The 26,175-nt window shown below is 37.6% G+C and overlaps 2 protein-coding genes across 4 annotated transcripts in view; one reads left to right on the top strand and one right to left on the bottom strand.

The window, feature by feature from the left end:
- Window positions 1-20,784, bottom strand: part of HERPUD2 (HERPUD family member 2) — a 28,795-nt gene extending 8,011 nt beyond the window's left edge. Inside the window, exons 1-5 of the mRNA XM_045792874.2 lie at window positions 20,527-20,784; window positions 19,951-20,350; window positions 10,388-10,465; window positions 7,221-7,334; window positions 4,998-5,152 (exon numbers count right to left, since the gene is read on the bottom strand). Of these exons, the coding sequence (XP_045648830.1) occupies window positions 4,998-5,152; window positions 7,221-7,334; window positions 10,388-10,465; window positions 19,951-20,097 (494 nt within the window). The 5' untranslated portion in view covers window positions 20,098-20,350; window positions 20,527-20,784. The remainder of the gene's footprint in view (window positions 1-4,997; window positions 5,153-7,220; window positions 7,335-10,387; window positions 10,466-19,950; window positions 20,351-20,526) is intronic.
- Window positions 20,785-20,939: 155 nt separating this feature from the next.
- The window catches only part of LOC148110372 (uncharacterized), a 45,600-nt gene continuing 40,364 nt past the window's right edge, over window positions 20,940-26,175 (top strand). Inside the window, exons 1-3 of one of the 3 annotated variants that reach the window (XM_087860909.1) lie at window positions 20,940-21,186; window positions 22,263-22,397; window positions 25,060-25,266. In XM_087860909.1, the coding sequence (XP_087717035.1) occupies window positions 22,377-22,397; window positions 25,060-25,266 (228 nt within the window). In that variant the 5' untranslated portion in view covers window positions 20,940-21,186; window positions 22,263-22,376. The other 2 variants (XR_015723906.1, XR_015723907.1) reach the window with 2 other exon arrangements.

The raw sequence follows: 26,175 nt of genomic DNA, 5'->3' as shown, positions 1-26,175 counted from the left end.
GGGAGAAAAGAGTACCTAGACCACAGAGTCAATGTAAAAGTCAATGTATAGCACTGAATTATAGCACGTGTAAGTGCTTAACACAATGCTTAGCTTGTACCAAGTGCTCTATTAGTATTATTAATATTCTTTTGGATAGAGAACTGTCACAAACGAATTTTCAAAAGTAGCAACACACCAACAAATAAGTATTTCACAAAACAAAACAAAAAGAATTTCTCTTTATCATGACTCAAATTAAAACAGGAACATTCCAATTTATCACACTGGCAAGTACATATTTGTATGGGGAATCAGACTCTTTAACAACTGCTATTGTGAGAATAAACTGGTACAACTTTTCTTCACTGCAATTTTGCAATAGTCTTTAAGAGTCTCAAAAAGTCTTAAGAAACACTTTGACCCAGGAGTTCTCCTTCTTACAACTTATCCTAAAAGAATAACTGCTAACATGTAAGTATTTAAGAATATTGATTGTAGTGAGGTTTAGTGGGAAGAAATTAAACAACCCAAACATTTATAATAGAATATTGTCCCAATTCTTCACTCTTCTATAACAGGATTATACATGCATACTGTCTGGCATACAGTGGCAAAGCTGGCTTCTGCCAGCGAATATTGGCTCACAGACTTAATTGCTCAAGTTCAGGAATTTTGTGAGCCAACCCCTGGTATCTTGAAATCAGCCATGGTGAAAGTACTTAATACCAGAGAAATCAGCAAATGCTACAAATCACTTTATTCGTCCCCCTCCCCCACAAAAAGCCAGTTGGTAAGCATTTACCAGCACACCACTGGTAACTTGCCAATACCTCAGTGCTATTGAGCATGGCCATGTGACTTATTTTGGCTAATGGAATATTAGTGAATGTGACACATGCAGAGGTTGTAAATGTGTTCAGGGGTTAGCTTCCCCTCTTCTGTTCCTGTCATTTGTCATGAGAACCTGTCCTAGAGTTTCTAGTTCAAAGAACAAGAAACATGAAACAGACCAGAACTCAACCTACAGCCTGAAGCAGAGCTGTCCTGAGTGACTAACAAGACTTGTGGACAAGAAAAATGAAGCATGTTGTTGTAAGCCACTGAGATTTTGAGGTCATTGTGGAGTAAGACCAACTAAAGACATTCTTCATCGATAGAAGAGTGAGCAAACTGGCATATCCACAAGACGAAAAATCATAAACTTTTTTAAATATATGGACACCAGGTGCTGAGACACACAGAGATAAAGCTGGGAAGAGAAAATGTCCTGCACGCATCAAAGTAGTCTCCCTGGAAAGAAGGGCTTTGAATTGGGTGGTGCGGAATAAGAATATGATTGGCAAAGTGTGGAACAAAGGCTGTTTCCAACAAGAAGTGGGTACAGAAGACGACTCAGGGGGAGCCAACCAGTATGTTAAACTAAGGCATTACCAGAACATAAACAAGTGGAGAAACTTGTACTTTTTGGATCTTCTCTCAGGAGAACTCCACATATGCGGAGGGAATATTTCAATAAGCTGCTTGGGGTGGTGCGAAAGGGATTAAAGGCCTCGTAAGCATGTTCATGTTCAAATAATAATACTTATCTTTGAACTTCCTGGTTAGCTGCAGGGCTTTTATTTTGCTGTTTGGGCACTGCCTCTAATGGTCTTTCTCCCTGCTCTTTATCCCCACTCCCAACTCCACTCCAGAGCTAAATCACCCTAAATGAATGTTGAACAAAAGTCTAAAAAACATTGGTGTGAATATAAGAATTCATCCAGAGTGCCCTGTGACTTAAGACTTTAAATGTGGTAGATTTATATTTGACCTGGAAATATGTCCTGGCTAAATTATATTTTTTAAACTTAGAAAAGTGAAAGGATATTACAAAAATATTAGTAATAGTTATTTCTAGGTGGTGAGCTATAAGCAATTTTTACTTTTGGGGGGGTGCGGAGGGAGGGAGAATATTAAACAGGCTCCTCGCTCAGCACGGAGCCTGATGAAGGGTTCCATCTCACAACCCTAAGATCATGACCTGAGCCGAAATCAAGAGTCAGACACTTCAAAGGGCTCGATCTCACAACCCTAAAATCATGACCTGAGATGAAATCAAGAGTCAGACGCTTAACTGACTAAGCCACCCAGTCGCCCCTGCAATTTTTACTTTTTAAAAAAACCAGGCAATATGGAAGGGTACAATGAGTAGGTTTTATTTTTGTTAATTAAAAAACAAAGCTGTTAGTATTTCAGGGGGAAAAACTGATGTACACAATAGTGGGTATTCTATAACCCAACCAGTAATTTTTGGAGTTAAAGTAAATAAATGTGACAGCACAACAGACTGAGTCCAAAACAGTCAGGATTTATAAATGTGACATTATAAATAGACAGCCAATGTGTACGTGTACTGCTTTGGTCTTCTCATATTTCCTCAAGACCTAGATTATGCAAATAATCACCTGTATAGATTTCTCAAAGTGAGGTTCCCAGAGTATTAAGTTGGCAAATTCCTGAGCACCACCCCAAACGTAGTGATTCAAAATCTCAGGAGTAGGGACCAGGATTTAGCAGTTTTAACAAGCTCACTAAAGACTGAGAACACTAGCCTACATGGGGAAAAACATGTGACTGGTTAAATGTGAGCTGTACTGAATTTTGAAAAAGGAATGCAGAGCTTATATTTCGTTGGGTGAGTTCAGTAAGGTCACTAAATCACTGCTCTTGCACATTTAAGGCTAAGGCCTATATTAAACAAAATCTACTTAAAGATAGATTTAAAGTCTTCATTAGTAAAAAATTACACCTATGAGATTAAGTTAAATTATATTCATTATTAAACTGAATAATCTATTAAACTTTCAGTAAATTGCTTTGTTTATCAGAAAGTGCTCTTCCCAAATATATGTATTTTCCAGCACCTAGAACTGGCATTCATTCATTCAAATTCACTTGCAGAATCAATGTACAACATTCTCTTGTAAGTATGAATGAATTTGTAAGTAATTGCTAACACATCACTAAACACTTTACATACATGAACTCTCTTAATCCACACTGGAACCCTGCATAAGTACTAGTATCTCCAGATAATGAGCAAACTGAAGCAAAGCAGGGAAAAGACTTGCCCAAGCTAGTCAGGAGATAGATCCGAACCAAGGCAAGCCAGCAGAATCTGTACAGTCACCACACTGTACCGCCTTCCCGATCTGACACCAAACATGATCATCTAGTAATAGATTCCCTAAGTAAAGCTGTAATATCTTTGAAGATTTGATTGTTCATCATTTTAATACTTACATTTGGCAAAATAAACACTATTTCACATTTTTCTGATCTGTTTAACACATTAAGAGCTGAATGCTTTCATCTCATGTTGATTTCCTCACTAGAAATTATTAGAGAAATTATTAGTCTTTTCCCAAGATATCTATGGTATTATTCTGAAGACCTCCAACTTAAAAGCTTTATTATAAAATACATTCAGTATGAGAGTTAAAAATCTTATTTTCATTATTAACATGTCATTATATATTCTTCCGGGATTATTATATGCATTATACTCATTATACTTTCCAGCACTATCACCAAATAAAATAAGTAAAATCACTGTATAAATTGACAGGAACTGAAACTGTCTTATTCTGCAAAAAAAGAGAGGAAATGAATTACTGTCGTAAGATAGAAAATATTTTAAGCTACTATTCCATGATGTAAACCCTGTGAACATTACTAAGTTTTGGTTCACAATAATCATTTTCTAAAAACAAAAACAGTTTCATAGGTCCTTCATAAAAGCCTACCATCAGCCTTATGTAAATACTTACTTTTACAGAAAAAATTTCACATTCAAGAAATAGGAGACAATGAGTTTTCTTATATTTTGCTATATATTCAGAATAGCTTTGTTCTTCAACATTAAAAATTGAGTTTTGCTGTACACCTTAATTACATAATGTTTTACGTCAAAAATAATTCAATATAAAAGAAAAAGAAGTGAATTAAGTCTAAAGCTCTAAGTAAAAAGTATCCGAATGTTTATTCTATCCTGTTTAACATGGCCGTCAATGGCTACTCCTTGGTTATGTCGCTTCTACCATTCTGAGGTCCTAGCTATTTCCTTATTTCTAGCCTCATAATCACAGATCTGGAGCACTTCCACACACAGCAGGACCACAGCGTGCTGTAAATACAAAACGATCTCACTACCTATTACTCATGTTTCCTTTACTTCAATAACAAATAATAGTACCCCAGTTAAATACCTTGGTTTCATACATAACCCAGGCCCAAACTGTATTCTCCAGGATCCTACTCTTTGAGGTGTCTGAAGGATGTGCTGTGGCTGTTGGCTGCATTTCCCCCTAGAACTGCCTAATCCAAGAGGCCTGCTATATTTGCTAATTATAATATAGCCATAGCAAGCCTCTTGAGTAAACTTCTCTAACAAAGACTCTAGATAACACGCAGTGGTTAACATATCTTTATAATACACCACAGTTTTACCCTACCTCAGTTGTTACCATGCCTGACTGATCAGAAACACCTGTGGAACTCTTTCAAAACAGAATACTGGGCCTTAACTCTTCCAAGAACACCCTCCCTTACCCATCTGCCTCCCAGAAAGCTAATTTGAGTAGATCCATAGTGAAACTGACTAAAAAAAAATTTTTGTAGTTACCCAGAGCCTTGCTATTCAAAGTGTGGTCAAAGCCTCAGAAGCATCAGCATCACCTGGGAGCTTGTTGGAAATGCAGAATCTCAGGCCCATCAGACTTACTGAATCAGACTTGCAGCTTAACAAGATCCCCGAGCGATTAGTGCAAACATTACAGACTGAAAAGCACTGCCCTAGATGATCCTGAGGTATGGCCAGCTTTCAAAAGCACTGTTCTACTTAATCCCCTAATTCTCAAAATGTATAAGGAAGAATATGAATAAATTTCCAATATACTTTGATTGTTGCAGAGGGGCTACCCTGAAAGTCAGGAGTAACAGATTTTTAAAAGGCCCACAACTACGATTTCACTCACCCTTGCATTACATAGGGGAACTGATGACTCTGTGCTGGGTCGGTTTGTGCTTGTGGAAGGGTACGTTGCCTCAATCCTTCTGAGGAAGAACTGGCAGCTAAAGACAAGGTTTCTTGACTGGATGATGGAGTTGTTGATCCTGACTGATCTGAACTCTACAAACAAAAATGTAATTATTTCTTCAAGGAGATTTAATTCATTGCAATCATGATATTAGAGACACAGTGTTAAAAATGTATTTATGAAATCCCTCTGCAAAAAATGAATTTTAGAAATATACTGATTTGAATCTTGTGTCCAGCAATAATAGGCCAGTATTTTAATTCTGATGAGATTAAGAGTTCAGAAAATCAAAAATATGTTTTTTTACAAAATGAACAAGATACCAATCAAGATTTTAAAAGTCTCATGTTCTGATGATGTCATTAACTCACAGATTCAATAACTTTAAAAATATAACCACTTGAAGACCACCCCAATTTGTTGCTGTTTGAAAATAGTTTGTCACACATTTTATGTAAATTTAAAACATAATTACATTTGATATATTAAATAGCCAGACACAATATAATTTTAACATCCTTCCAACTTCATTAAAATCATATTTTGCCTGTACTGCCTTCCTATTGACTGGATGTCTTTTTGTATGTCTATCTTCCTAAGTCCTGCTATGTAAAAGGTGCCTGCCTAGGACAAGTGGTCTTTCGCAAAACTAACAAAGCTTTTTTTAAGAGGTTATTCCATATAAAGTAGACACCAAGTAGGTGTCTACCTAATCAGTCTAGGGAGTCTGATTCTTAGGGACATAAACCGGTAAAGGCTTCCTTTTTGTCAAAATTTCTCATTAAATGGACCAGCATAATATGGTAGTCATTTTTTTAAAAAGTAACAGAAGAAAGGCGTAGCTATTTGGCAGCACAGCCTAATTTTGCTAGAACTAATTTTTTCTGACCTTATTAGATAACTCTTTCATGACTAGATTTTTAAGACATCTCAAATCCCATTGAAATTTCTCAGCCATAAAAAAATGAAGGGTAATTCAGCTTAATTTTCCCTTGATACTTTCAGATTTTTATAACACAGCCTGCAAAAACTGAACATATATAGTAATGACATGAAATCATGGCTGAGGAACCACGAGACAAGTCAGGAGAGGTCTTTCTTAACAAAAACTGAAGCAACACAACTGTGTCCAAAGACTATATCCTGAACTCTATGCCAATGCCAAAGTTTTGTCCCTTCTTATGAAAGGTAGGAAACATAGAAAGACCCTTGGGTTTACTGATAAACCAAACTTCAGTTTACTGAAAGCTAAATTCCCATAGCTAGTGCTGGAAAATACTTACCACTGAGGCCATACTAACTAAACATAGCAACTGAAGGATATAGTTTCTTAAAGAAGCAGTAAAATAGTAATAACTGAAAGATACTTCAACTAGTTATCACCTCTGCCATCCATCCCCTCCTTCAAGTTTTGGCTAGATTCTTAACAAGTAGGAAAGTATACTTAGCAGTATGTAAGTTCTTTGCCCGAGAGGTTTAAAGCAACCTTCCACTCATCCAATCCTTTTCTCTCACCTCCAAAGGTATCATATAAAAATTTAATGGGAAACCAAAAATAATTTCACATAAAGAATTTGTCTTTAAAACTTGTATGAGTATGTCTAAGTTGAAAAATTCAACATTTTAAAAATTCCCAAAACAATTTTAGGCAGATAGAAAAATAAGAAGGAAAAAATGAATACCCAAGTCTGAAAGAACTGAGTAGGTGAAGTAATTTTTCCTCCTGAAGTTGAAATGTATGCCCAAATCCAGTGATTTTAAAAATTCTTGACCAAGCAATCTACTTCAAGAAGATTTAGCATACTCAAAATTTAAATAATTTAATTCACCTTGAATAAAATACAGTATATCAAGTACCTTTAATATTTTTGAAAATTTACTGGTCCTAGATTTTAAATTATGTAATCATATCATCACTCTGTTTTCTGAGTATTTTAGTATTTAACCCCTGAAGATTGGATCTTCGATCCATATAGCAAATAACTCAAGTTTCCAGAGATAACACTATGCACTGGATCTCTTAAAAAAAAAAAAAGTTTAAATGACTAACTCAAGCTGTTCAAAACACAATCTCACAACCCACAAGCTCCAATTGTTCTGTTTTTCACTTAAAAGGATAATCAGAAAACTTCAACATTTACTCCTCCCCAAACAACTCACAGAATTGCTGCTGGATGCCAATGCTTCATGACTTTCTCTAGTGGTGCTGGATTTTGGAGAACTGGGAGGAGTCCGAGAAGTACATACTAGATGAACCATATGATACTCATCTTGCTAAAATTAAAGAAGATTACATTGAAAGGGTAGTACTGGAAAATGTATAGTTCAAAAAGTCAGTAGCTAAGCTGAAATATTTGACTCAAATTTTAACTTCCTTTCTAGCATAGCAATTTATTAGCAATAAATTGTTGCCATTTGAAGGTATGGTAATTTACCCTTTTAGCATCTGGGGCCCTTCTGAATTCAATATACTCTCCACGCTTAGAAAACTACCTAAATATGCAGTACCTACTATATGAAAAAATTACTTTGTATATCAAGGAGTCTTGAAGCAAGCAGTTGCTGCGAAATTGCATCAATGCAATCTACCACTTCCACATAAAGACATCTAGCACCTTAATATCAAAACTAATAGTCACACTGAACCTTAGGCCTACAAACTTTGAGTAGTGAAAATACTTCCATTACTTGAGACTTTGCAGCCATAATAAAGAAACTCAACTGCACCTACTCTCATTTGCCTTAATTTTAGCAAGCTGATGTATAGGTCGGTTTTTTTTAATTCAAAAACTAGTTTTACCTATAACAATTATACACAGATTTAAAGTGTATGTTCGAACTACATTCTGTACATATTCCATGTGTTTCCACATAAACTTACAACTATGACTAAAGGAAAATATTCTAATAACGATTAGGAATGGCATTTAAGCTTAGTGATTTCATGAATCTACCAGGCATTAAGCTAGTATATAAGATGGAGAAAGGAGAGAAAATAAAGGAGGGGGAGAAGAACAAAGGATGGCTCAGTAACTTAAAAAAAGAAAAAAGAAAACAACAGAATGATAAAGAAAAGGGGGCAGGAAGAAAAGAAAGATTCCCAGTTGTGAGAAAGAGAAACAAAGCTACCAGAAACTAAGAATTTATCAACTGCCTCTCAGTAATCTAGAATTGTGCTTAATTCTGAGGTGAACTCCAAAAAGGGTAAGAGTCAGCCCCTCGCCTAAAGAGACTCATGATATTGTTAAAATATCAGAACACCACAATAGAGCACAATTAGGGAATATATAAAAAAGTCTTTTGCACAAAACTGAGAAGCACAAATTACAATTGCTTAACAAGTTAATAGGATTAGAATGCTAGAGAAAAGGCATTCCCAGAGACAGCATGACATGAGCTATACCTGGAAGGTAGGTAGAAAGCACACCTGATTTAATGTCCTCTTAGCTTCAGAATACAGAATACTAAAAAGCATCCAAGAATAAGATGTTTATCCTTAGAAACCTAGTTTCAAAGCTCATATTAAACACAATTAATAGTTTTCATTCACCTTTGGAGAATGTTTCTGCAAAACATTTTATAACTAAACAGGTAAAGCTAATGGCAGTATCTACCTGAAAAAAAATAAAGGAGTACACTGACTTTAACAAAAACGCTTTTAAGATCTGTTCAAAATATAAACATAGTGTTCAAAATGTTTTATATAAAGGGCACAACAGTTCTTTGAAGCATTTTTATTTTAACTCTTCTGGTCAGAAATCATTTATGGGAGCAAAAACCTTTTTAAAAATATTCATATGCATACTCTAGCCATCCTTGGATTAAAATTATAAATAAATTTGTATTTCAAAGAGCATATAGCAGAAATGTTTTTAAGCACAAACACAGGGGGAAAGATGAACAGGTGAAGCACAGAGGATTTCTAGCGTAGTGAAACCATTCTTCAGGATATTATAATGGTGGATACATTGTCATTATTTATTTGTGAAAACCCATAAATTGTACCACACCAAGAGTGAACCCTAATGTAAACTATGGACTTTTGATGATAATGCTGCATCAGTGTAATAAATACACTGTGTACAATGTCAGTTGTAACAAATATACCACTCTGATGTGGAATTTTGTTAGTGGGGTAGCCTAGGCATGTGTAGAGACATAGGGTATATGGGGAATCTCTATACCTTCTGCTCAATTGTGCTGTGAACCTAAAACTGCTCCGAAGACTCAAGTCTATCAGGGCACCTGGCTGGGTCATGAAGTAGAGCATGAGACTTTTGATCTCAGGGTCATGAATTCAAGCCCCACATCGGGCGTAAGGGCTATCATTAAAAAAAAAAAAAAAAAAAAAAAAAAGTCAAGTCTATCAAAGAGAGAGAGGGGGGAAAAACCTGCTGCAATTCCACTATTTGGGGGGGGCAGGGAAGAGAGGTTGTTAAACCACTTTGGCAACCTGAAACTACCTGATTAAAATGAAAATGACAGCAAGAAGTCACACTGGCAAAGCTAAAATTGCAACTATCTAAACAGAAGAAATATACCAGTATATGATTTTTTTAAAGCTTGCCACAGGTGACCATAAACATAGAGGAGAGGATATAGATCTTCTAAATCAGATTAGGGCTATCCAAAAGAACATTAAGAGTTAAGTCAAAGAGTTAAGGAGAAACATAAAAGCTAGGTACTTGATTCGCTATATTCACAAACAAAAAGCAGCATCTCAAATGCAGAAAAGTTCTATAAGTATAATTTCACAAATGAACATGAGCTAAGAGCTGCCATTATAATAACTAGCATTCAAGCTAACTGTCAAAAAACCATGTTGAAATATATTTTAGCTCTTAGCACCAGCATTCAAAGTTTGCCAACTGATCAACCAATTAGACTTCCTTTCATTTCCTGTCCTGAAATTAAACTCCTACCTCAAGCAACTTGTATTAAAACATCATGCAGTTTGGTCAAAAGGGGATTTAAGAGAGAAGAGATTATCAATGAAAATCCTTCACCACTACTTGAACACTCTACTCCTGCACTACTGATAAGTCAATACTGCTTTCTTACATAGGATGACAAATACCTGGACAGAACCATATAATCCTATTTCATATTTAGCTATCAGATGGGTATACAAAACTATTACCTAAACTAACTAGAATCTATCATTAGGTTCCTTACTCTCTAATTCATGTTTACCTGTTATGCTACCCAAAAGGGTTGATTTTAAGTATCTAAAAACGGAACTAGTTGGATATCGATAAGACTTCAGAACACATCTCTTTTCACACTCTGAATGTATCTGGTATCAAACAGTGGTTAGAAAAGCTTACTTTTCTGAGAATGTCTTTCAGCTGCAGATGATCGGGAAGCAGTCTGCCCGAATACACCAATCTCTGATCCTTCGTCAACTAAGAAATGGGACAAAGAAAAGAATTCAACTTTTTCTAATTATACAAACTGGAAGTTGGGAAAAACATGCCTAAATATGAGTAAAGTAAAACGTCCTTTAGGCATAGATAAGCAGAAAACTGACATAATTAAAGAATTTTTTCCCCCAAATTCTACTTAAGACATTAAGAGCTCAGCAAATGGTAGTCTATAATAAAATACAGATAGGGAGATATAATAAAATACAGGTAATTACCATTTTTTTAAAAAAACAAGGGAAAAAAGGTAAACTGGAAGTTTGCCTTTTAAGCCATAATGCAATGCATGTGTGACTATCATTAAAAACCTTTAACACTATAAATGAGAAGATGGCTGGCCTTCTAGTAGTAATAGTCAACAATGGGATAAAACTTCAAGGTCACCACGGTTATTTCAAATTGTTTTGTCAGTATTTATAACCAAAAAGAACACGCAAGATTTATTTTCTTCTTTACTAACATCATACAGAACAATTTATTGGTTTTAATTCAAGAGCAATTTAGATTTAGTTACAGTTTTATGTAACTATTCTAGTTTTTATTATTCCTGCCATTCTCACAAATACCTCTATACATTTTTCAAAAACACAAGACTAAAGAAAAATCAACTCAAGTGCACAGAGATTCAGCTTCCATCTCTATATGAAACCAAGAATAGGAAATACGTTCTGGTTACTTCTGCCCTATTTTGTACGTATGATAAATCTGCTAAGTGCTCACACTGCTAGTATTAAAGTATTTAAGATCAAAGTATTTATGTACGGTCCCCATAAGACCTCCTAAATAGGCAGATGTTCCACGAATTCTATTAAAACAATTAAATATTAGCTATATCAACAATCGTTAAATATGCCAAATCCAAGCAACAACTGTAACAATTTTCAAACAGAAGTATGAATTCAGCATGGCTACTAAAAAGGGTCTTATATTAAAAGTAATCATAATAGAAACTATCATACTGAATAAGATCTGTGGTTCAGGATTTCTTAGGTACCCAAGGTGAAGGGAAAGGTATAGCTGTCTTTCCAAGATACTTCGCTATTAGGAATAATCTAGCTTCTCCTGGAACTATTTTTGAGCATGCTGTTCCTAAAATGCACAAGTTCAAATTCCTGTATATAAACAACCAAATCAACACAGGAGGTGTTTTTTTAATACATATCACAGATCTTGAAATTTCAATTAATACATATAAATATTGAGTGGGGAATGAATAGTGAATTATATAACATAAAAGCTTAGTAGATAATAATTGATTTAACCCTTGGACAAAATGAATTCTATAATACTTTATAAGTTTCCATAATATACTTATTCATTTAGCTGGAAACTAAAAGAGTTTCTTTGATAAATACTACAGTCATCATAAACTATCATTTTTCCATCAGTCCAAACACTTCATAGATACTTCTATGCCATAACATTCTGTATAAAGGACATCAGTTTTATGACTTTTTTTTACTTTACTATGAAAATTCTCAAACATACCCAAGGTGGAGAGAATAAAACGAACCCCGAGGTACCATCTTCAAGTACTCCCAAATATTCAACTCTAACAATTATCAGTATTTTGCTATTCTTGTTTCATCTATCCTCCATTGCCTTTTTGAGGGGAAAGAGAGTTTTAAAACAAATATCACACATCATTTTTTTTTTTGCCTGTGAAAACAGTATGTATCTGGAACAGGTTTTTTTGGGTTGTTTTTTTTCCCCAAATAACTGCAATGTTACCACAGTCAACAAAATAAATATCAATTGGGTCAACTTCAAATAAACTTTTATCTTTCCACAACAAGGGAATATTAATTTTCAAAAAGGCAGAATAATATAACAAAATTACATGGCATGCCCCCCACAAAGTACATAAAGCAAAAACAAGTATGGATGAGAATGTGGAGAAATTGGAACCCTCACACACTGCTGGTAGGAATATAAAATGGAACAGCCTCTATGAAAAAGTCTGGCAGTTCTTCAGAGAGTTAAAGAGTTACCCGATGGGTGACACCTAAGTGGCTCAGGCGGTTAAGCGGCAGACTCTTGGTTTTGGCTCAGGCTATGATCTCAGGGTCATGAAATCGAGCCCCACGGAGGGCTCTACGCTCATCACAGAGTCTGCTTGAGATTCTCTCTCCCTCTCCCTCCGCCCTTCCCCCTGTTCATGCTCTCTCTCTAAAATAAATAAATTTAAAAAAATAAAGTTACCCAATGTCTCAGGATGTACCCAATTCCTTCCACTCCTAGGTATATACCAAAGAAAACTGAAAATGTAAGTCCACACAATAACTTGCATAAGAATGTCCAAAACAGGGGCGCCTGGGTGGCACAGCAGTTAAGCGTCTGCCTTCGGCTCAGGGTGTGATCCTGGCGTTATGGGATCGAGCCCCACATCAGGCTCCTCCACTATGAGCCTGCTTCTTCCTCTCCCACTCCCCCTGCTTGTGTTCCCTCTCTAGCTGGCTGTCTCTATCTCTGTCGAATAAATAAATAAAATCTTAAAAAAAAAAAAAAAAAGAATGTCCAAAACAATATTAGTCACAATAGCCAAAAAGTAAAAACAACCCCAATGTCAATCAACTGATGAATGAATAAACAAAACATGATAAATACATATGATAAATATTAGTCGGCCATAAAAAGCAATGAAGAACACATACATGCTATAATGTGGGTGAACCTTGTAAACATTATACTAAGTGAAAGGGGCTAGACAAAAAAAGACCACATATACTACGATTCCATTTATATGAAATTTCCAGAATAGGCAAATCTATAGACAGAAAGTAGATCAGTAGTTACCAAGAATGGAAAGTGACTACTAGTGAGTATAAGTTTTCTTTTCTGAGGTAACAAAAATTTTCTGAAATTAGACAGTCATAATAACTGCACAATTTTGTGAATTAACTAAAAACCACTGAGTTGTACATGTTAAAGAGCAAGTTTTAGAGTATGTGAATTATAGGTTCAATAAAATTGTTTCTTGAAATTAAATATTCAAATGCCTTCAAATAATCAGAAATTTTAAAAGGAGAAAGGAATTCTTTAATTTTACTGTGATTGAAAACCAGAGAAAAAGGAATTTTCACGTGCCTAACTTAGGTGAGAAGATCTGAAAATTTTTCTATGTTGCTAAAAAAATTGCCTCTTCACTTTAAATATCAATAAATTAATTTAAATATCTGGAAAACCAGTAGTTAGACATGATAACAGACAACACAGTAATCAGCTGATTGAACTTTCAACTAGCCGTTTTGGACCATAAACTAGAGTATTAGGAAAAATACAGATTTTGAGATCTCAATTCAAATTCAATTTCACTTATAAAAGTGACACAATTTTATTTATCCACACCTGCTAATAACGCATCGTTTATCTTGAGTGAAAATCCATTTCTGTATTAGTTAGGTTATGTAATGCTACCTCCTATAAAAAACTCCATAATCTCAGTAGCTTAACACAAGAAAAGTTCGTTTTTCTCTCAATTAAAAAAAAAAAATCACGTGGTACCCTTTCAATATAAAAATCCAGAAGACTTAGGATTGGTAAATCTAAAACAAAGTACTAATTAAATTGCCAATTAAAAGTCCACTGTTAAGACACTGGCTACATAGATACATATATATTTGACCATCTATGTTACTACCACCACCATTCTTCCTGTTGCTCACACCCTACATCCAACAGTCAGCAAATCCTTTCAGATAACTCTACTTTCACTGCCTCTACTGCTCACCACTAAACAAAGCCTAGTGATACATGGTACCTGGTATTATATGGTGGAGCAGAGGCAGCTAAATTACCAAGTTAGAAACATCCTGATGGTACTCTGAGGAGCCCCGAGACAGAACAAGTCCACTCCAAATAAATACCTGCTTAACTAACTGGCCCCCAAAATTCTGCCACCCACTTAACAGACATTGCTAAAAACCAAGGTGAGGAAAGCTCATCAGCTAGTATAATATGCAAAATAAACCATAAACTGGGGAGATTTTTTCTTTCTAAAAGGTTTACATATACTGTCTAAAGTATCTGGCCTGTTTAATGTTTAATCAGGTATCAAAAACAGACAAAATACTATGCATCCCTAATGCATTTAAAATATTCACAAGAGTCCTATAGCTGAGTTTACAAAACCAACAACAGATTCATATTTCTAGAAATTCACCTTGTTGGTGATTAAATTCGTATATGAGATTAAGATTAATAAATAAATTATTAATATTAATAAATTATTTATATAATTAATATAATAAATTAATAATAATAAATAATAAATTTTGTATGTGAGGAACTAAATACAGTCTCTCATTATGGATGGCTTAAAAAATCATGTTCTTAATATATCTGACATCGACATAATCAAATAGCTTAGTTAAAAATCTTCAAATTATATGTTAGTTCGAAGAACTAGAATTCAAGTCCTTTGAAAGTGGTAATCATTAGTATTTCAGTACTTACATATAGCTCAGTCACAAGTGTCAAATAGCTTTAAAGAGGTGGTTCCCAGAAGGTATACAACATATCGTTTCTGTGGGAAATGAATTCTATGAATTTGTACTGCAACAAATCTTCCCCCCACTCCCACTAAATTCACCCAATTTAAAGCCCCAGAGAATTCAGAAGCACTGTAAATGGAAGCATGGTTTACCCAAACTGCCTCTACCTCTTACCTCCTTGCAACAACAGTAAACAAAACCAGCATACAAGAGCTTAAAAATAAGTTCCTCTAGAACTCCAAAGGGACATCCTCTGCTTAGCTGTTTCCACTCACGGGCCATTTGCAAATCAGGTATACATACAACAGAGAATGCCAAAATACAGGACTGCTATGGTTCATACAAACAAGCAAAGCAATGTGCTTTGAGGTCTTAAGATATTAGGTTCCCATATCTTCCCGAAAATTTATCAAAATAAACAAATAGCACACACTAACATGACACGCATTAGAACACTATTAAGGCTATGTTATCCATTCATCTACAGCCTTTAAATGACAAACCATCTAAACACATACACTTCTTTTTATAGTTCACTTCTTTTTAGTTTGTAAGTATACAGCTAAGATGGCCAGGTGCCTAAATGCCTTTCTTCATCTTATTACATATAACCATTATATACAATGTGAATTAATGGTTTAAGCACTGAGGCTTCAAAGTCAGACCAACCTGGGTTCAAATTCCAATTCTATTACTTAAGGAGTTCTATCATCAAGCCTCAGTTTCCTTATCTATAAAACAGAGCTAATAAAACCTACAACATAAGGTGTCTATGAGGAATAAATGTGATAAAACATAAAGTACTTAGTAGAATGCCTAATATACATGGCAACCACTTAGTAAATGGAAGTTTAAAATTTGAGCACCAACTATGACAGTTAAATAAAAGCATTTGAGACCATGAAATCACTGTTTGTTATGTAGAAGTGAGAAACGTAAAGTTCTAGAAAAATCCTATTTTAAAAAGACTGATGCATGATGAAACAAAACATAGGAGTTAAATAAAACAAATTTAGTCAACACTCATTCAAAACATAACTTTTCATCAATCTTCACACTCAATTTAATAATAACCTCTGTTAAAAAAGCTTTAAAAATAAGAACTATATTGCTACGTGACATGAAACCCCCTTAAACATACGCACTAAAATTTTAAAGACGAGTCTTATAAAACAAAAATTATTTATGTGTATGGATTATAAGCCCCTTAAATCAACAGTTCTGAGATACTTAAGTAAGTTTTAAAAATGACCTGCCTTAGTAAGGTAACAGGGAATTACAAAAATGAGGCAGATATAAACCTCAAATTATATTATTCAAGCTATTTCCACTGCTAATGAAATTAAGACTTCCATCTGAACTGTAGGCAATTTGGTTATGGAATGTTATATTCTCAGAAAAAAACCTATACAACTGGTTCTATTCCTATTTCTTTAATTCTAACAGAGTCGCAGAGCAGAGGAGCAATCTGAAAGCAGAACAAACCTCCTTAGCTGAGCAGGAGAACTAGAAGATGTAAGTAGTGAAATTGACTGCTTTAGTTTAACAGTACAAAGCACCCAGACAAAGGAAATCTACCCAGAACCAAAGGATACATTCAACAGGCATTCTAACCTTAGAATGAAAAACGAGGAGCCAAGGCAAGCCCCAGAATAGTTTGCCCTCAAAACTGAATTCACAGTGAGTCAGGTCCATCTTAGTTATTTTTTGTGTATGAGAATAGAGAATAAGAAAGAAGCAATAATGGAAAAGATGCCTAATCAGATTTAGAAATCCTTACTTTTTAAGTTTTCTCTAGGATAGTCTATTCCACTGAATAACACTAAATTCAACTATTTTGATATTTACATCTCCAGCAAATAAACCTAAACTAGATCAAAGTCTGAAACTACTCAAGTAAAAGTGGCCTTCTTGACAGGTACCTTCACATCCCAGGGGCAATTACCCAAATTACAGAATAATTATTTCACACTACAGGCCAATTTCAGGATCTGAAAATCTTAAGTCATGAAGTAATGACAAATGTCATATCAGAACATAATTCACAATTATCTATATATACTATCAACATGAACTGATGCACTTTCCAGTTCCTACACCAAGTACTAAACCAATTATCAATACCATTCAAAGTTAAACAAAACTACAAAAGAGTTCGATACCACATCTGAGATTTTTAGTGATGGCACTGTAAAGTTTTGCATAAATATGGCAACTGCCCTATTTCCTAACTGGAAAACACCTTCCCCTCCACAGCCCATTATGAATCTATAATCTTTTTACATAGTGCTATATTAGAGAATCATCAGAGCAACATTCTCTGAAATAATAGGTTAAAAAAAAAGAAGCTATCATCTTGTCTTAAAACTGTTACCAACTCTTTAAGAAAAATGTCCCTGTGAACCTTTTCTTAAAACAGCTACACATTCCCTTACCTCCCCTTCAGAGCTGACCATTCCCACCCTATGCTCCCACAGCATTCAGTACATCCCTCTTGTTTAACACCAGTCACATAATATTACGGATTTTTACTTACATATCTGTATCCCCCACTAGACCTGAGCTTCATAAGAGCAAAGGAATCATCATCACCTTCATACTTGGCATACAGTCAGCAAATGCCAGGTCAATAAAATCCTAATTAAATAAATAAATGAAGCCCAAGAAAATATGCTTTTGTGGGAAAGGGTATATTTGCTGTGGGTTTATTGATAGATGGAAAACTGAATTTAAAATATCCATGTGGAGATTATCTGTGATTAAGTCAAATCGTATCTGACCATCAAGCTAGAATCTTAAGACCATACACACTCTTGCAGAGTTTAGCCAGAATTCTGTTAACAGCAGTAGACATGTGACCTATTTTAGAGATCCTAAAAGGACAACTTCAAATCTCCCTCCATCAGCTCCTACTTTCCTAGAAGTCACTGCCCACAGGGACCAAGGCCCTCCACCCACCCTTCGCCCATCGGACCCTATTAGAGCAGTATTGACCAGAGCATCAACTTTTCTACTCCTTATTGGAGAACACCTGCTTCTACAAGGCACTGGAACCGTACTCTGCTTCCAAATCATCCACCTCCACCAGGCAGATGTACAAAGAATCAGACATAAGAAATAATCTCTGTTAAACACCAAATAGCACTTAAGATACCTAAACACAGAATTAGTGTTACGCAGTCTTTGTGGGCGTGCATAAGAACCCAAACTTCCTTCATAATACGTTAATATAATATTGCCTATATTACAAAATGTTCTCTGTTCTGAATAACCATCTTATAAAGTTAACTTTCAGTACTCCAATTCCTATACTGAAGACTACCTATGGGGTATCATGAAACAGTCAACAACTAAAACACTTTGAATCAGTTCTCTTGTGATAAGTTAGAATGTAAGCCTGGCAAATCTAATAACCACAGGAAGTTTTCAGTGAAGTTCTAAGACTACATCACCCCCAGTTCTACCAACTCTCATTAACCTAGAAATAAACTTCAGTATACAATTCACTTGGAGGGGTGCCTAGGTGGCTCAGTGGGTTAAGCATCTGCCTTCAGCTTGGGTCATGATCCCAGGGTCCTGGGATCCAGCCCCACGTTGGGCTCCCTGCTCAGTGGGGAGTTTGCTTCTCCCTCTCCCTCTGTAGCACCCTCTGCTTGTGTGTGCTCTGTTAAATAAATGAATAAAAACTAAAAAAAATAAATAAATACAATTCACTTGGAGATGACTTGCTGGAAGAGAAGAGGAAAGTCAGGTTTGCCACAGTTAAACCTGGAAGTCTGTGTATGAGCAGCAGGTGGGTTAGGGAGATAGGGTGTAGAAAAGTTTGTAACTGATCTGTCCTCAAGCAGCCAACTGATCCATATGGGTACTAGAGATTAGTACTAGGAGGGCAGAACTCCTGCCAAAAGCTGGCTTCCTCTGGGTGCAGGTAAGGTAAATGGGTTTCACACCACTCTTCTCTTACTTTTTGAAAAAGAGAAAGTTTTAGAAAAGTGGTAACTCTTGGTCTATCATAATGCAAACCAAGTCCCTTTTGGTTAATCATACAATATAAAGATCTCACATAAGCACATACTTGACCATACATCTAAATGTATACATATAAACGTATATATATTCAAATATATACTTATATGTGTGTATATATATATGTATGCTTATATATATATAGACACACACTTAGATATATGCTCAAGTATATACTTATATACTTAGGAATGGTATTCTGGCTATGGTATGAACAGTACCATGAAGTTTATGACTTCCAATTCTGACTATTCTGAAAAGCTATTTTCCACTTTGAAAATGCGTAAAATAAATCGTATGCAATAGGAAATCCTCTGTAAAGCATAAAAATTTTAAACAAATCTGTTACCCCCTGTGTAAATCTTAACTTTCAAACAAAAGATCTGAAAAAAAAATAAGAGTTCCACCTAGTTTGTTCCAAGTACTTAAATACCTTAGAGTTTTTATTTCCTCTACTAAAAATATTTGTATCAAAAGTACTGACAAACAAATAAGGCCAACTAAGAGTTGTTTTTCTAAACCTCCTGTTTTTGCAATAACTGCCCTATTTCTGTGGTTCTTCTAGAAGTCTCAACACCTAACTAAAGCAATAAAAGCTTTAATATAGGTTGCAGTGTTTATCTTTTTTTTTTTTAAGGATTCATCTGTCTCTCCCATATTAGGGTAATGACTTAAGTCCAATGAAAATGGTCCTTCTTTATGCCTGTCAATTCTTATGTCCCTTGATTTTTGTACACAGTACTCTTACTAATTAACTGAACCTCATGAGGAAGATATTAATGATGGTTGAGACACTCAAGAGACACACACACCTTGGAACTCAAAATACTTCGCATCTAGCAAGAGACCTATTTGACTCAAGAGGGGAGGGGATGATCAGAGAGACGGGAGTGCATGGCACGAAAAGTTGCTGGCCAGAGCAGCTGCGCCCAGCTTTCAGACACTTACTGGTTTGCTAGGGTACACGTTAGATAGATGCGTTTTCAGTTTCGCCACGGTCCAGTTCAAGAAGCAGCTAATAGTCTGGTCACTGTATTTCTGATTCGGTGCTTTAATGATGAGGGTCACAGGAATCTCCATCCCATTTTGGTCCATGGTGCCCCCAAGCTGAACGGAGTCAAGAGGAGCAGCCCAAATGAGCAGAGGTGGTAACTGCCGGCGCGACTGGTACAGGGACGGCAGCAAGTAGGTTCTTAATATTCCGTGTCCAAGTCAGTCACAAGTGCATCGGGCGATACAAAGGCCATTGCCGGTACCAAGGATGATGGACAGTGGCGGCGGCGGGGTCCGGGGACCCGGCCGTGGGTGCAGCTTTCCCCGCCAGGTCCGGGCTCCGCCTGGCTCCGGACTGCGGAGAGAAGCCGAGAGGAAGAGAGAGAAAGCAATGATAAGGGAGGGAGTCACCGCCCCGCCCCTGCCGCGACCCCCAAGCTGAAACGCAACAAGGCCCCTACGCGACGGCCCTGCCAAGCGGGCCGGAGAAGGGGCCGAGCCGCTCAGGGCGACCCGCCGGGGCAGGGGTACCTGAAAGAAGGCCTCGGGGCCCGCCACCGCCGCCCTCCGCGCCCGGGCAGGGCCGCCGGCCGCACAGTCCTGCCGGGCGTCCTCCGCGGCGGCCTCTCCCTTCCTGCTGCTCGGCGGCGGCGGCGGCCACGGCCCGGCCCCGGGTCTCGCGAGGCGGCGCGCTGGCCTCCAGAGAAGTTGGCCAAAGGGCGCGGCCCGCTCTCCGCCTGACCCCCTTGGGCAGGACACGGCAGCGCGGCGCAGGGCCGGGCGCGGCAGAGGCGGCGGCAGGTGGCAGGAGGGCGGGGACTAGAAGCCGAGGCGCCGGGCGCGAGCGCGCTGGTTTTGTTGTTGTTATGAGGGAGGTCTGGGTCCCCTTTAAGCCGGAAGGCGCAGGACGGAAGTGCGTCACGCGCGGCCCGCCCCGGCGCCCGGCTCTGGCGGTCCAGCCGGAGCCGCCAGCAGCGTCCCGACCGCAGGAGGGACCGCCGGCTGAGTTCCGGGTCGCCCCGAAGCCGCTGGGCTGTGCTGGAGCCCACCTGGCCTGACCGCTCGCTCGGCCCCGTCCCCCAGCCGCGCTCAGGCCTCACCACTAGCTGAGCTGGCGCTAGCACATCCTCTTTTGGCCACACCCTGAAGATCTGAGAAGTGTTCTTCCACCCTAAGAGTTTCTCTGCAAAAGTTAGTGTCCTTCCAGACGCTGAATCAAACTTCCGCCCCAAATGTCTTGTGTCGACTGTCTACAGAGCACGGTACCAGCAGCTTTGGCGGAGGGGAGACCGTGGGGTACACTGCGTAAGGAGCAAAGCCTTTCAGTGAAACCTGAAGTCAGCCTCTATTCTCCGTGTGACCCTGGCTATCCTTTCTGAGCCACAGTTTAGTTTTCCAAACGGTAATGGCTATCTAACTGCGTGTTGAGGACCAAATGAGACGTATGTAAGCCATCCGGTACAGTTCAGGCATATGACAGTCTCTGAAATGTTGATTTCCATCTCTTAACCCTTAGTCTTCACAGAAGTTGGCAAGTATTCACTGAGTCCCTACTCTGTGTTTAGTTCAGTGGGAGATGAAGAAGGATGGCAGTGTTATTTTTCTGTTTTACAGCTTAGGCACAGAACTCAAAGGTTATGTCCACTGCCCAAAACTGACTTATTCTCCATTTTCTGCACGGGTTTGGGGGTCAGTATAGCAAGTTAAAGTTAGACGTGCATTCTCACGGGCTTCCACTTACAGAAGAAGGCAAGCAGATAATATGGAGAGCTAGTACTTTTCCCTTTCACCTTCAGAAGGGCTAGTGAAGGTTAGCTACCATTGAGTTAGTGACCAAGGAGAAAGAAATTCTTCCTCTGTATAGCTAAGGCAGCAGGATCCCTTACACCCTCACTTTCATCTCCTTCTTTGTGGTAGGACATCTGCCATATCTGAGCCATACCCTCTAAATGCTCTTCAGAAATAAGAATGAGGCCCCCTTTATTATTTGTCTTGTACTGAGGACAGCTTGCTACGACTCAGGTTTTCTGTAGCAGACTCTGATTCTCTTTCTACCTAGCATTTAGTCATCCTAATGGAACTTTAACTTAATTCTAGCTAAAACTACTTTTTCAGACTCCTATACATCTAGGGGTAGACGTTTGACTCAGTTCCAGCCAGTAAGACAAAAGTTGAAGTTAATACTGGCCCTTTCAAGAAAGCTTTTAGATGGACATGATCTGCAGGCCAGAGCTCATCCTGTCCTACACCTGTTTTTCTTGCTTGAGGACTATGATGCCAGAGGTGCAGCAGCCATAGTTCAGTGCTGAAGCAACAAACAGAACAGAGGCCTTCGTTCCAAGGATGGCAGAGGAGAACAATTGAAAGAGGCTAGATCCTTTATGGCATCATTGTGCAACCATGTAAGTCCTAAGCTGTCTGCCCTAAGACTTTTTTTTTTTTTTTTTTGTCCATTTCCTCTTTGAGCCAGGAAGTTTCTACAGCCACAACCACCTAACCCTATAACTCTTGTCACTTATGCTTATGACTCAGACTGGTGTGGTCATCTCACTTGGCACTGTGAAATGTACATTTTTAGTGAGATATACATTAATAATTACTAATATTAAGGCAGAATGTGCATTTCACTGTGCGTTTCACTATTTAAAGCAGAGGTTCACTAGTATGGACAAAAACATTTAGAAAGGTAATGAACTTTCAAGAGATTGAAATACATGGGTATAAAGATGATACAGACAACAATTATTTTTTTTTAAATTTCACAGCCACCTGATTTAAGTGCCTACAAATGCTTTTGATGTTTTTGAATTTGGCATAATAAATGATACTGGAACGTGATCCCATTTTTGTTAAGTATATGTGTGTATAGAACAACGTATGAAAGGGTAGTCCCCAAAATATGGATAGTGTTTACCGTGGAATTTGGGGTAGAAAAAATTGTTAGCATTGAGGAAACGCAAGATTGCAGTTATTTAAAGGCTGCTATGAGCATTGAGCTGCCTATTTAGACCATTGTACATGTTACCGATAAATGGAAATGTGGAAGAACAGTTGCACATCTCAGTTACCATTCATTGCTTAAAGACAGCCTCCAATGAGAATACTTAAGGGTGTGATGCTAATAGATAATAAAGGATTTGTGGTGGTTAAGACTAAATCTACTTGAACAATATTAACTATTCAGCACGCATAATCCTAGTAGCTAATTCAGTAGTTCAGGGTGACTTCTGCCCGTGAAGTAGCTTTGTTAACAGAGTAAAACAAAACTAAAAGAAAATTATTTGTAAATCATATAAGTTGATTGCCAGTATTTGTGGGACGTTTTCCAATTTTTTCATCTTTGGGTTGGAAAGGAGGATAGCTAGAAAAGCATATATTGACTTGTTCTGAGAGATTCCAGTTTCTTCTAAAAATCTAAAGAAGATAAAGTGCTTGTTACTGAACTTTTCTTAACTGAAATTTAGAATATCTTCCAGGAAGGTAAAATACTTACGATGTCGAATAATATAGTTTGTAGTGTTTTGGTATTTTGTTGTTTTTTTTAAATAATCTTGAGAGGAAAGACTTTAGTCAAGTGATGATCTTGCAGTTGCAAATTTCAAACATGATGTTGGCCATCTGGTTTCTGATTCCTTCTATTTGTACTTACACCAAACTTGTCTTTTTTTTTTTTTAAGATGCCATGCCACAAAGTATCTAATCAAATCTTAATCAAGTTCATTGTTTCAAAACAATGAAATCCTACACTTGAAGCCTAGGAAAATTAGCTCATTTCAACACTACACTTTCAAAATCTTAATGGGTCCCAGATGTTTGATTATAAACCATATCGTGGAAATGGAAGGAAGAAAACCACACATGCATTAAGTGCCAAATGGGTGATTTAAGGGATGTGTCATCTAATGAGTTCTCAGAACAGCCCTGAGAGGTAGTGAGGACAGCGAAGCGCAGAAATACTAAATGTCTTGCCCAAAGTCACACAGCTAGTTCTGACTCCTCTATAATGGAGGCTCTTCCCACTACACTGAACTTTCTTATTTAAAGGTATTCACACATACCAAAACACATTCAGGAGGAGAAGGCTTTCAGGAACATCATCTTAGAGGTTCTCTAGATCAGTTTTCCAATTACTGCCAGAATCACCATATCTCTGAAGGGCAGTCAGCCAACTTTGGCTTGAACCCTTCCAAGGAGAAGGAACACTCTTGTTTTCACTACAGCATGACCTGTTGTGAAACACCCTTGGTGATTATAAGCGAATTAAAATCTGCTTCCTAGTATTTGTCATTAGGCAAATTTTCTCCTCTTGATGACTCTAAAATATGTTTACTCTTATACCACATGCCAGCCCTTCAAATGAATAAATGCTCTCTGTGATTTCTCCAGACTAAAAAGGCCCAGATCCTTCAGTCATCCTTAAGAATAGTTTCCAGATCACCCAGAATACTGACTAACCTTTGGACACAGTAGTTTGTATATCCCTCATCGATTATGGTGACTGCAATAAGCATTAGACACATGATTTCCCTAGAATAGTCTTCATAAGGACATATCTGTATTTTTATTAATTTGTGTATTAGTAGAAATCTTCATAAGTTTAGCAGTTGGATTTCTGCTTTTCAGAAACTAGTCAATACTTAGAGTGACCATTTGGCTAAGACTGAAGTCTCTCTCTGATAATTCAGTCTAGTGACTTACTCATGACAGTCCTTGGAGAAAATTGTAGCCAAATAACATCTCACTGACTTCTTTAGGTGACCAGAGAAGCAGGGAGGGGCAAATCCCTTATACTTTTCACTCTTTAGAGAATTTTGACCTAAATGTATGGATTGTCTATTGCTGCAAAATAATATACTCCAAACTGTGGGTCAGAATTTTGAGAAGGCTAGCTAGTGATTTTGGTTTGAGTCTCTCATGAAATTGTAGCCAAGATTTTAGCTGGCATTCAGTTATCTGAAGGCCATGTTGGGACTGACCGGAGGTCCTTCTTCCGAAGTGGCTCACTTGTAAAGCTGACAAGCTGGTCTGGTTATTAGTGTGAAATCTCACTTCCTCCCCATGTAGGTCTCTTCATGGCACTGCTTGAGTGTCCTCACAACATGGCAGCAGGATTCCCCCAGAATGAGAGGTCCAAGAGACAAAGACAAAAGCAGGAATGCCTTTCAACTCAGAAATCACACCATGTATCACTTCCATGGTGCTGTATTGGTCACAGAAACCAGCCCTGAGTCAATGTGGGAGGAGAGTACTTACAAGCATGAATACCAGGAGGTAAGGATAATTGGTCTCATATTAGAAACCAGCTACCATAATGTACCTTATCAAAGCATAACAGATCGTAATAGACACCCCATTCCTTCTATATACAACCATCCAAGTCCAAATCCCAATCATAGTCTTGCAGTTATTTCACAACTGCTTGTCTTTCCTCTGATATTCTTTCTCTCTCTCCGCGGAGATCCTTCATCAATCCCCCCCCCCCGCCAAATTAGAACCATCCTTAGCACTATTGGCTCTTTCTCAAATGTTTATAAATGTTTATTTTTGTTACCAAAAGCAAATATAGTTGAATTTGGGGATATTACATTTGCTATTCTACATTCAAATAAAGTTAAGAATAATCACTAAATTGAACCTGGGAAATGGTCATTAGGCCTTACCCATGGCCTAATCTTCTAATCTGGGTTCAGAGATATACCTTGAATCATCTGCAGAACTGTGCACTTAGGTACATGTGTGCATTTATCCAGAGGGAGAGTCCATGGTTTTTATCAGCTCCTCCAAGGGGCCATTTGTAATGCCTTCCAGAGCCCCCAGTAAAATCCAGTCCTCATTGTAAGGTTTTTCCAGTTAAAGGAAATGGGTTTTTGAACCAATTATCAAATTTTTGCCTCACAAGTCCAAAAATACTCTTCACTGCCTGCTTCATGATAATAGCGATAAATCCTGTAAATATTTCTCCTTCTCTAGCTGTCATGAAACTAAGCTTTGTCAGTAGAGGGCACTGGAGGGACACTGGAGGAAGAAGAGCCATCTACCTGTGTACTGTCATATGTTCCTTTAGGTAGGCTCTTGCAGCACACACGGCTTCTGCGGCTCCGGGTTCCCGCAGCACCTGGAGGCCCACGCTGTGTAGCACTCCCCATGAGCAACTTCTCTAGGTGCCTTCTCAGGCAACTT

Source organism: Ursus americanus, chromosome 3, assembly GCF_024610735.1.
Source record: "Ursus americanus isolate L20-20 chromosome 3, mUrsAme1.1.p, whole genome shotgun sequence".
NCBI lineage: Eukaryota > Metazoa > Chordata > Mammalia > Carnivora > Ursidae > Ursus > Ursus americanus.
The sequence above is the reverse complement of the archived record's forward strand: the minus strand, read 5'-3'. Positions and strand labels throughout refer to the sequence as shown.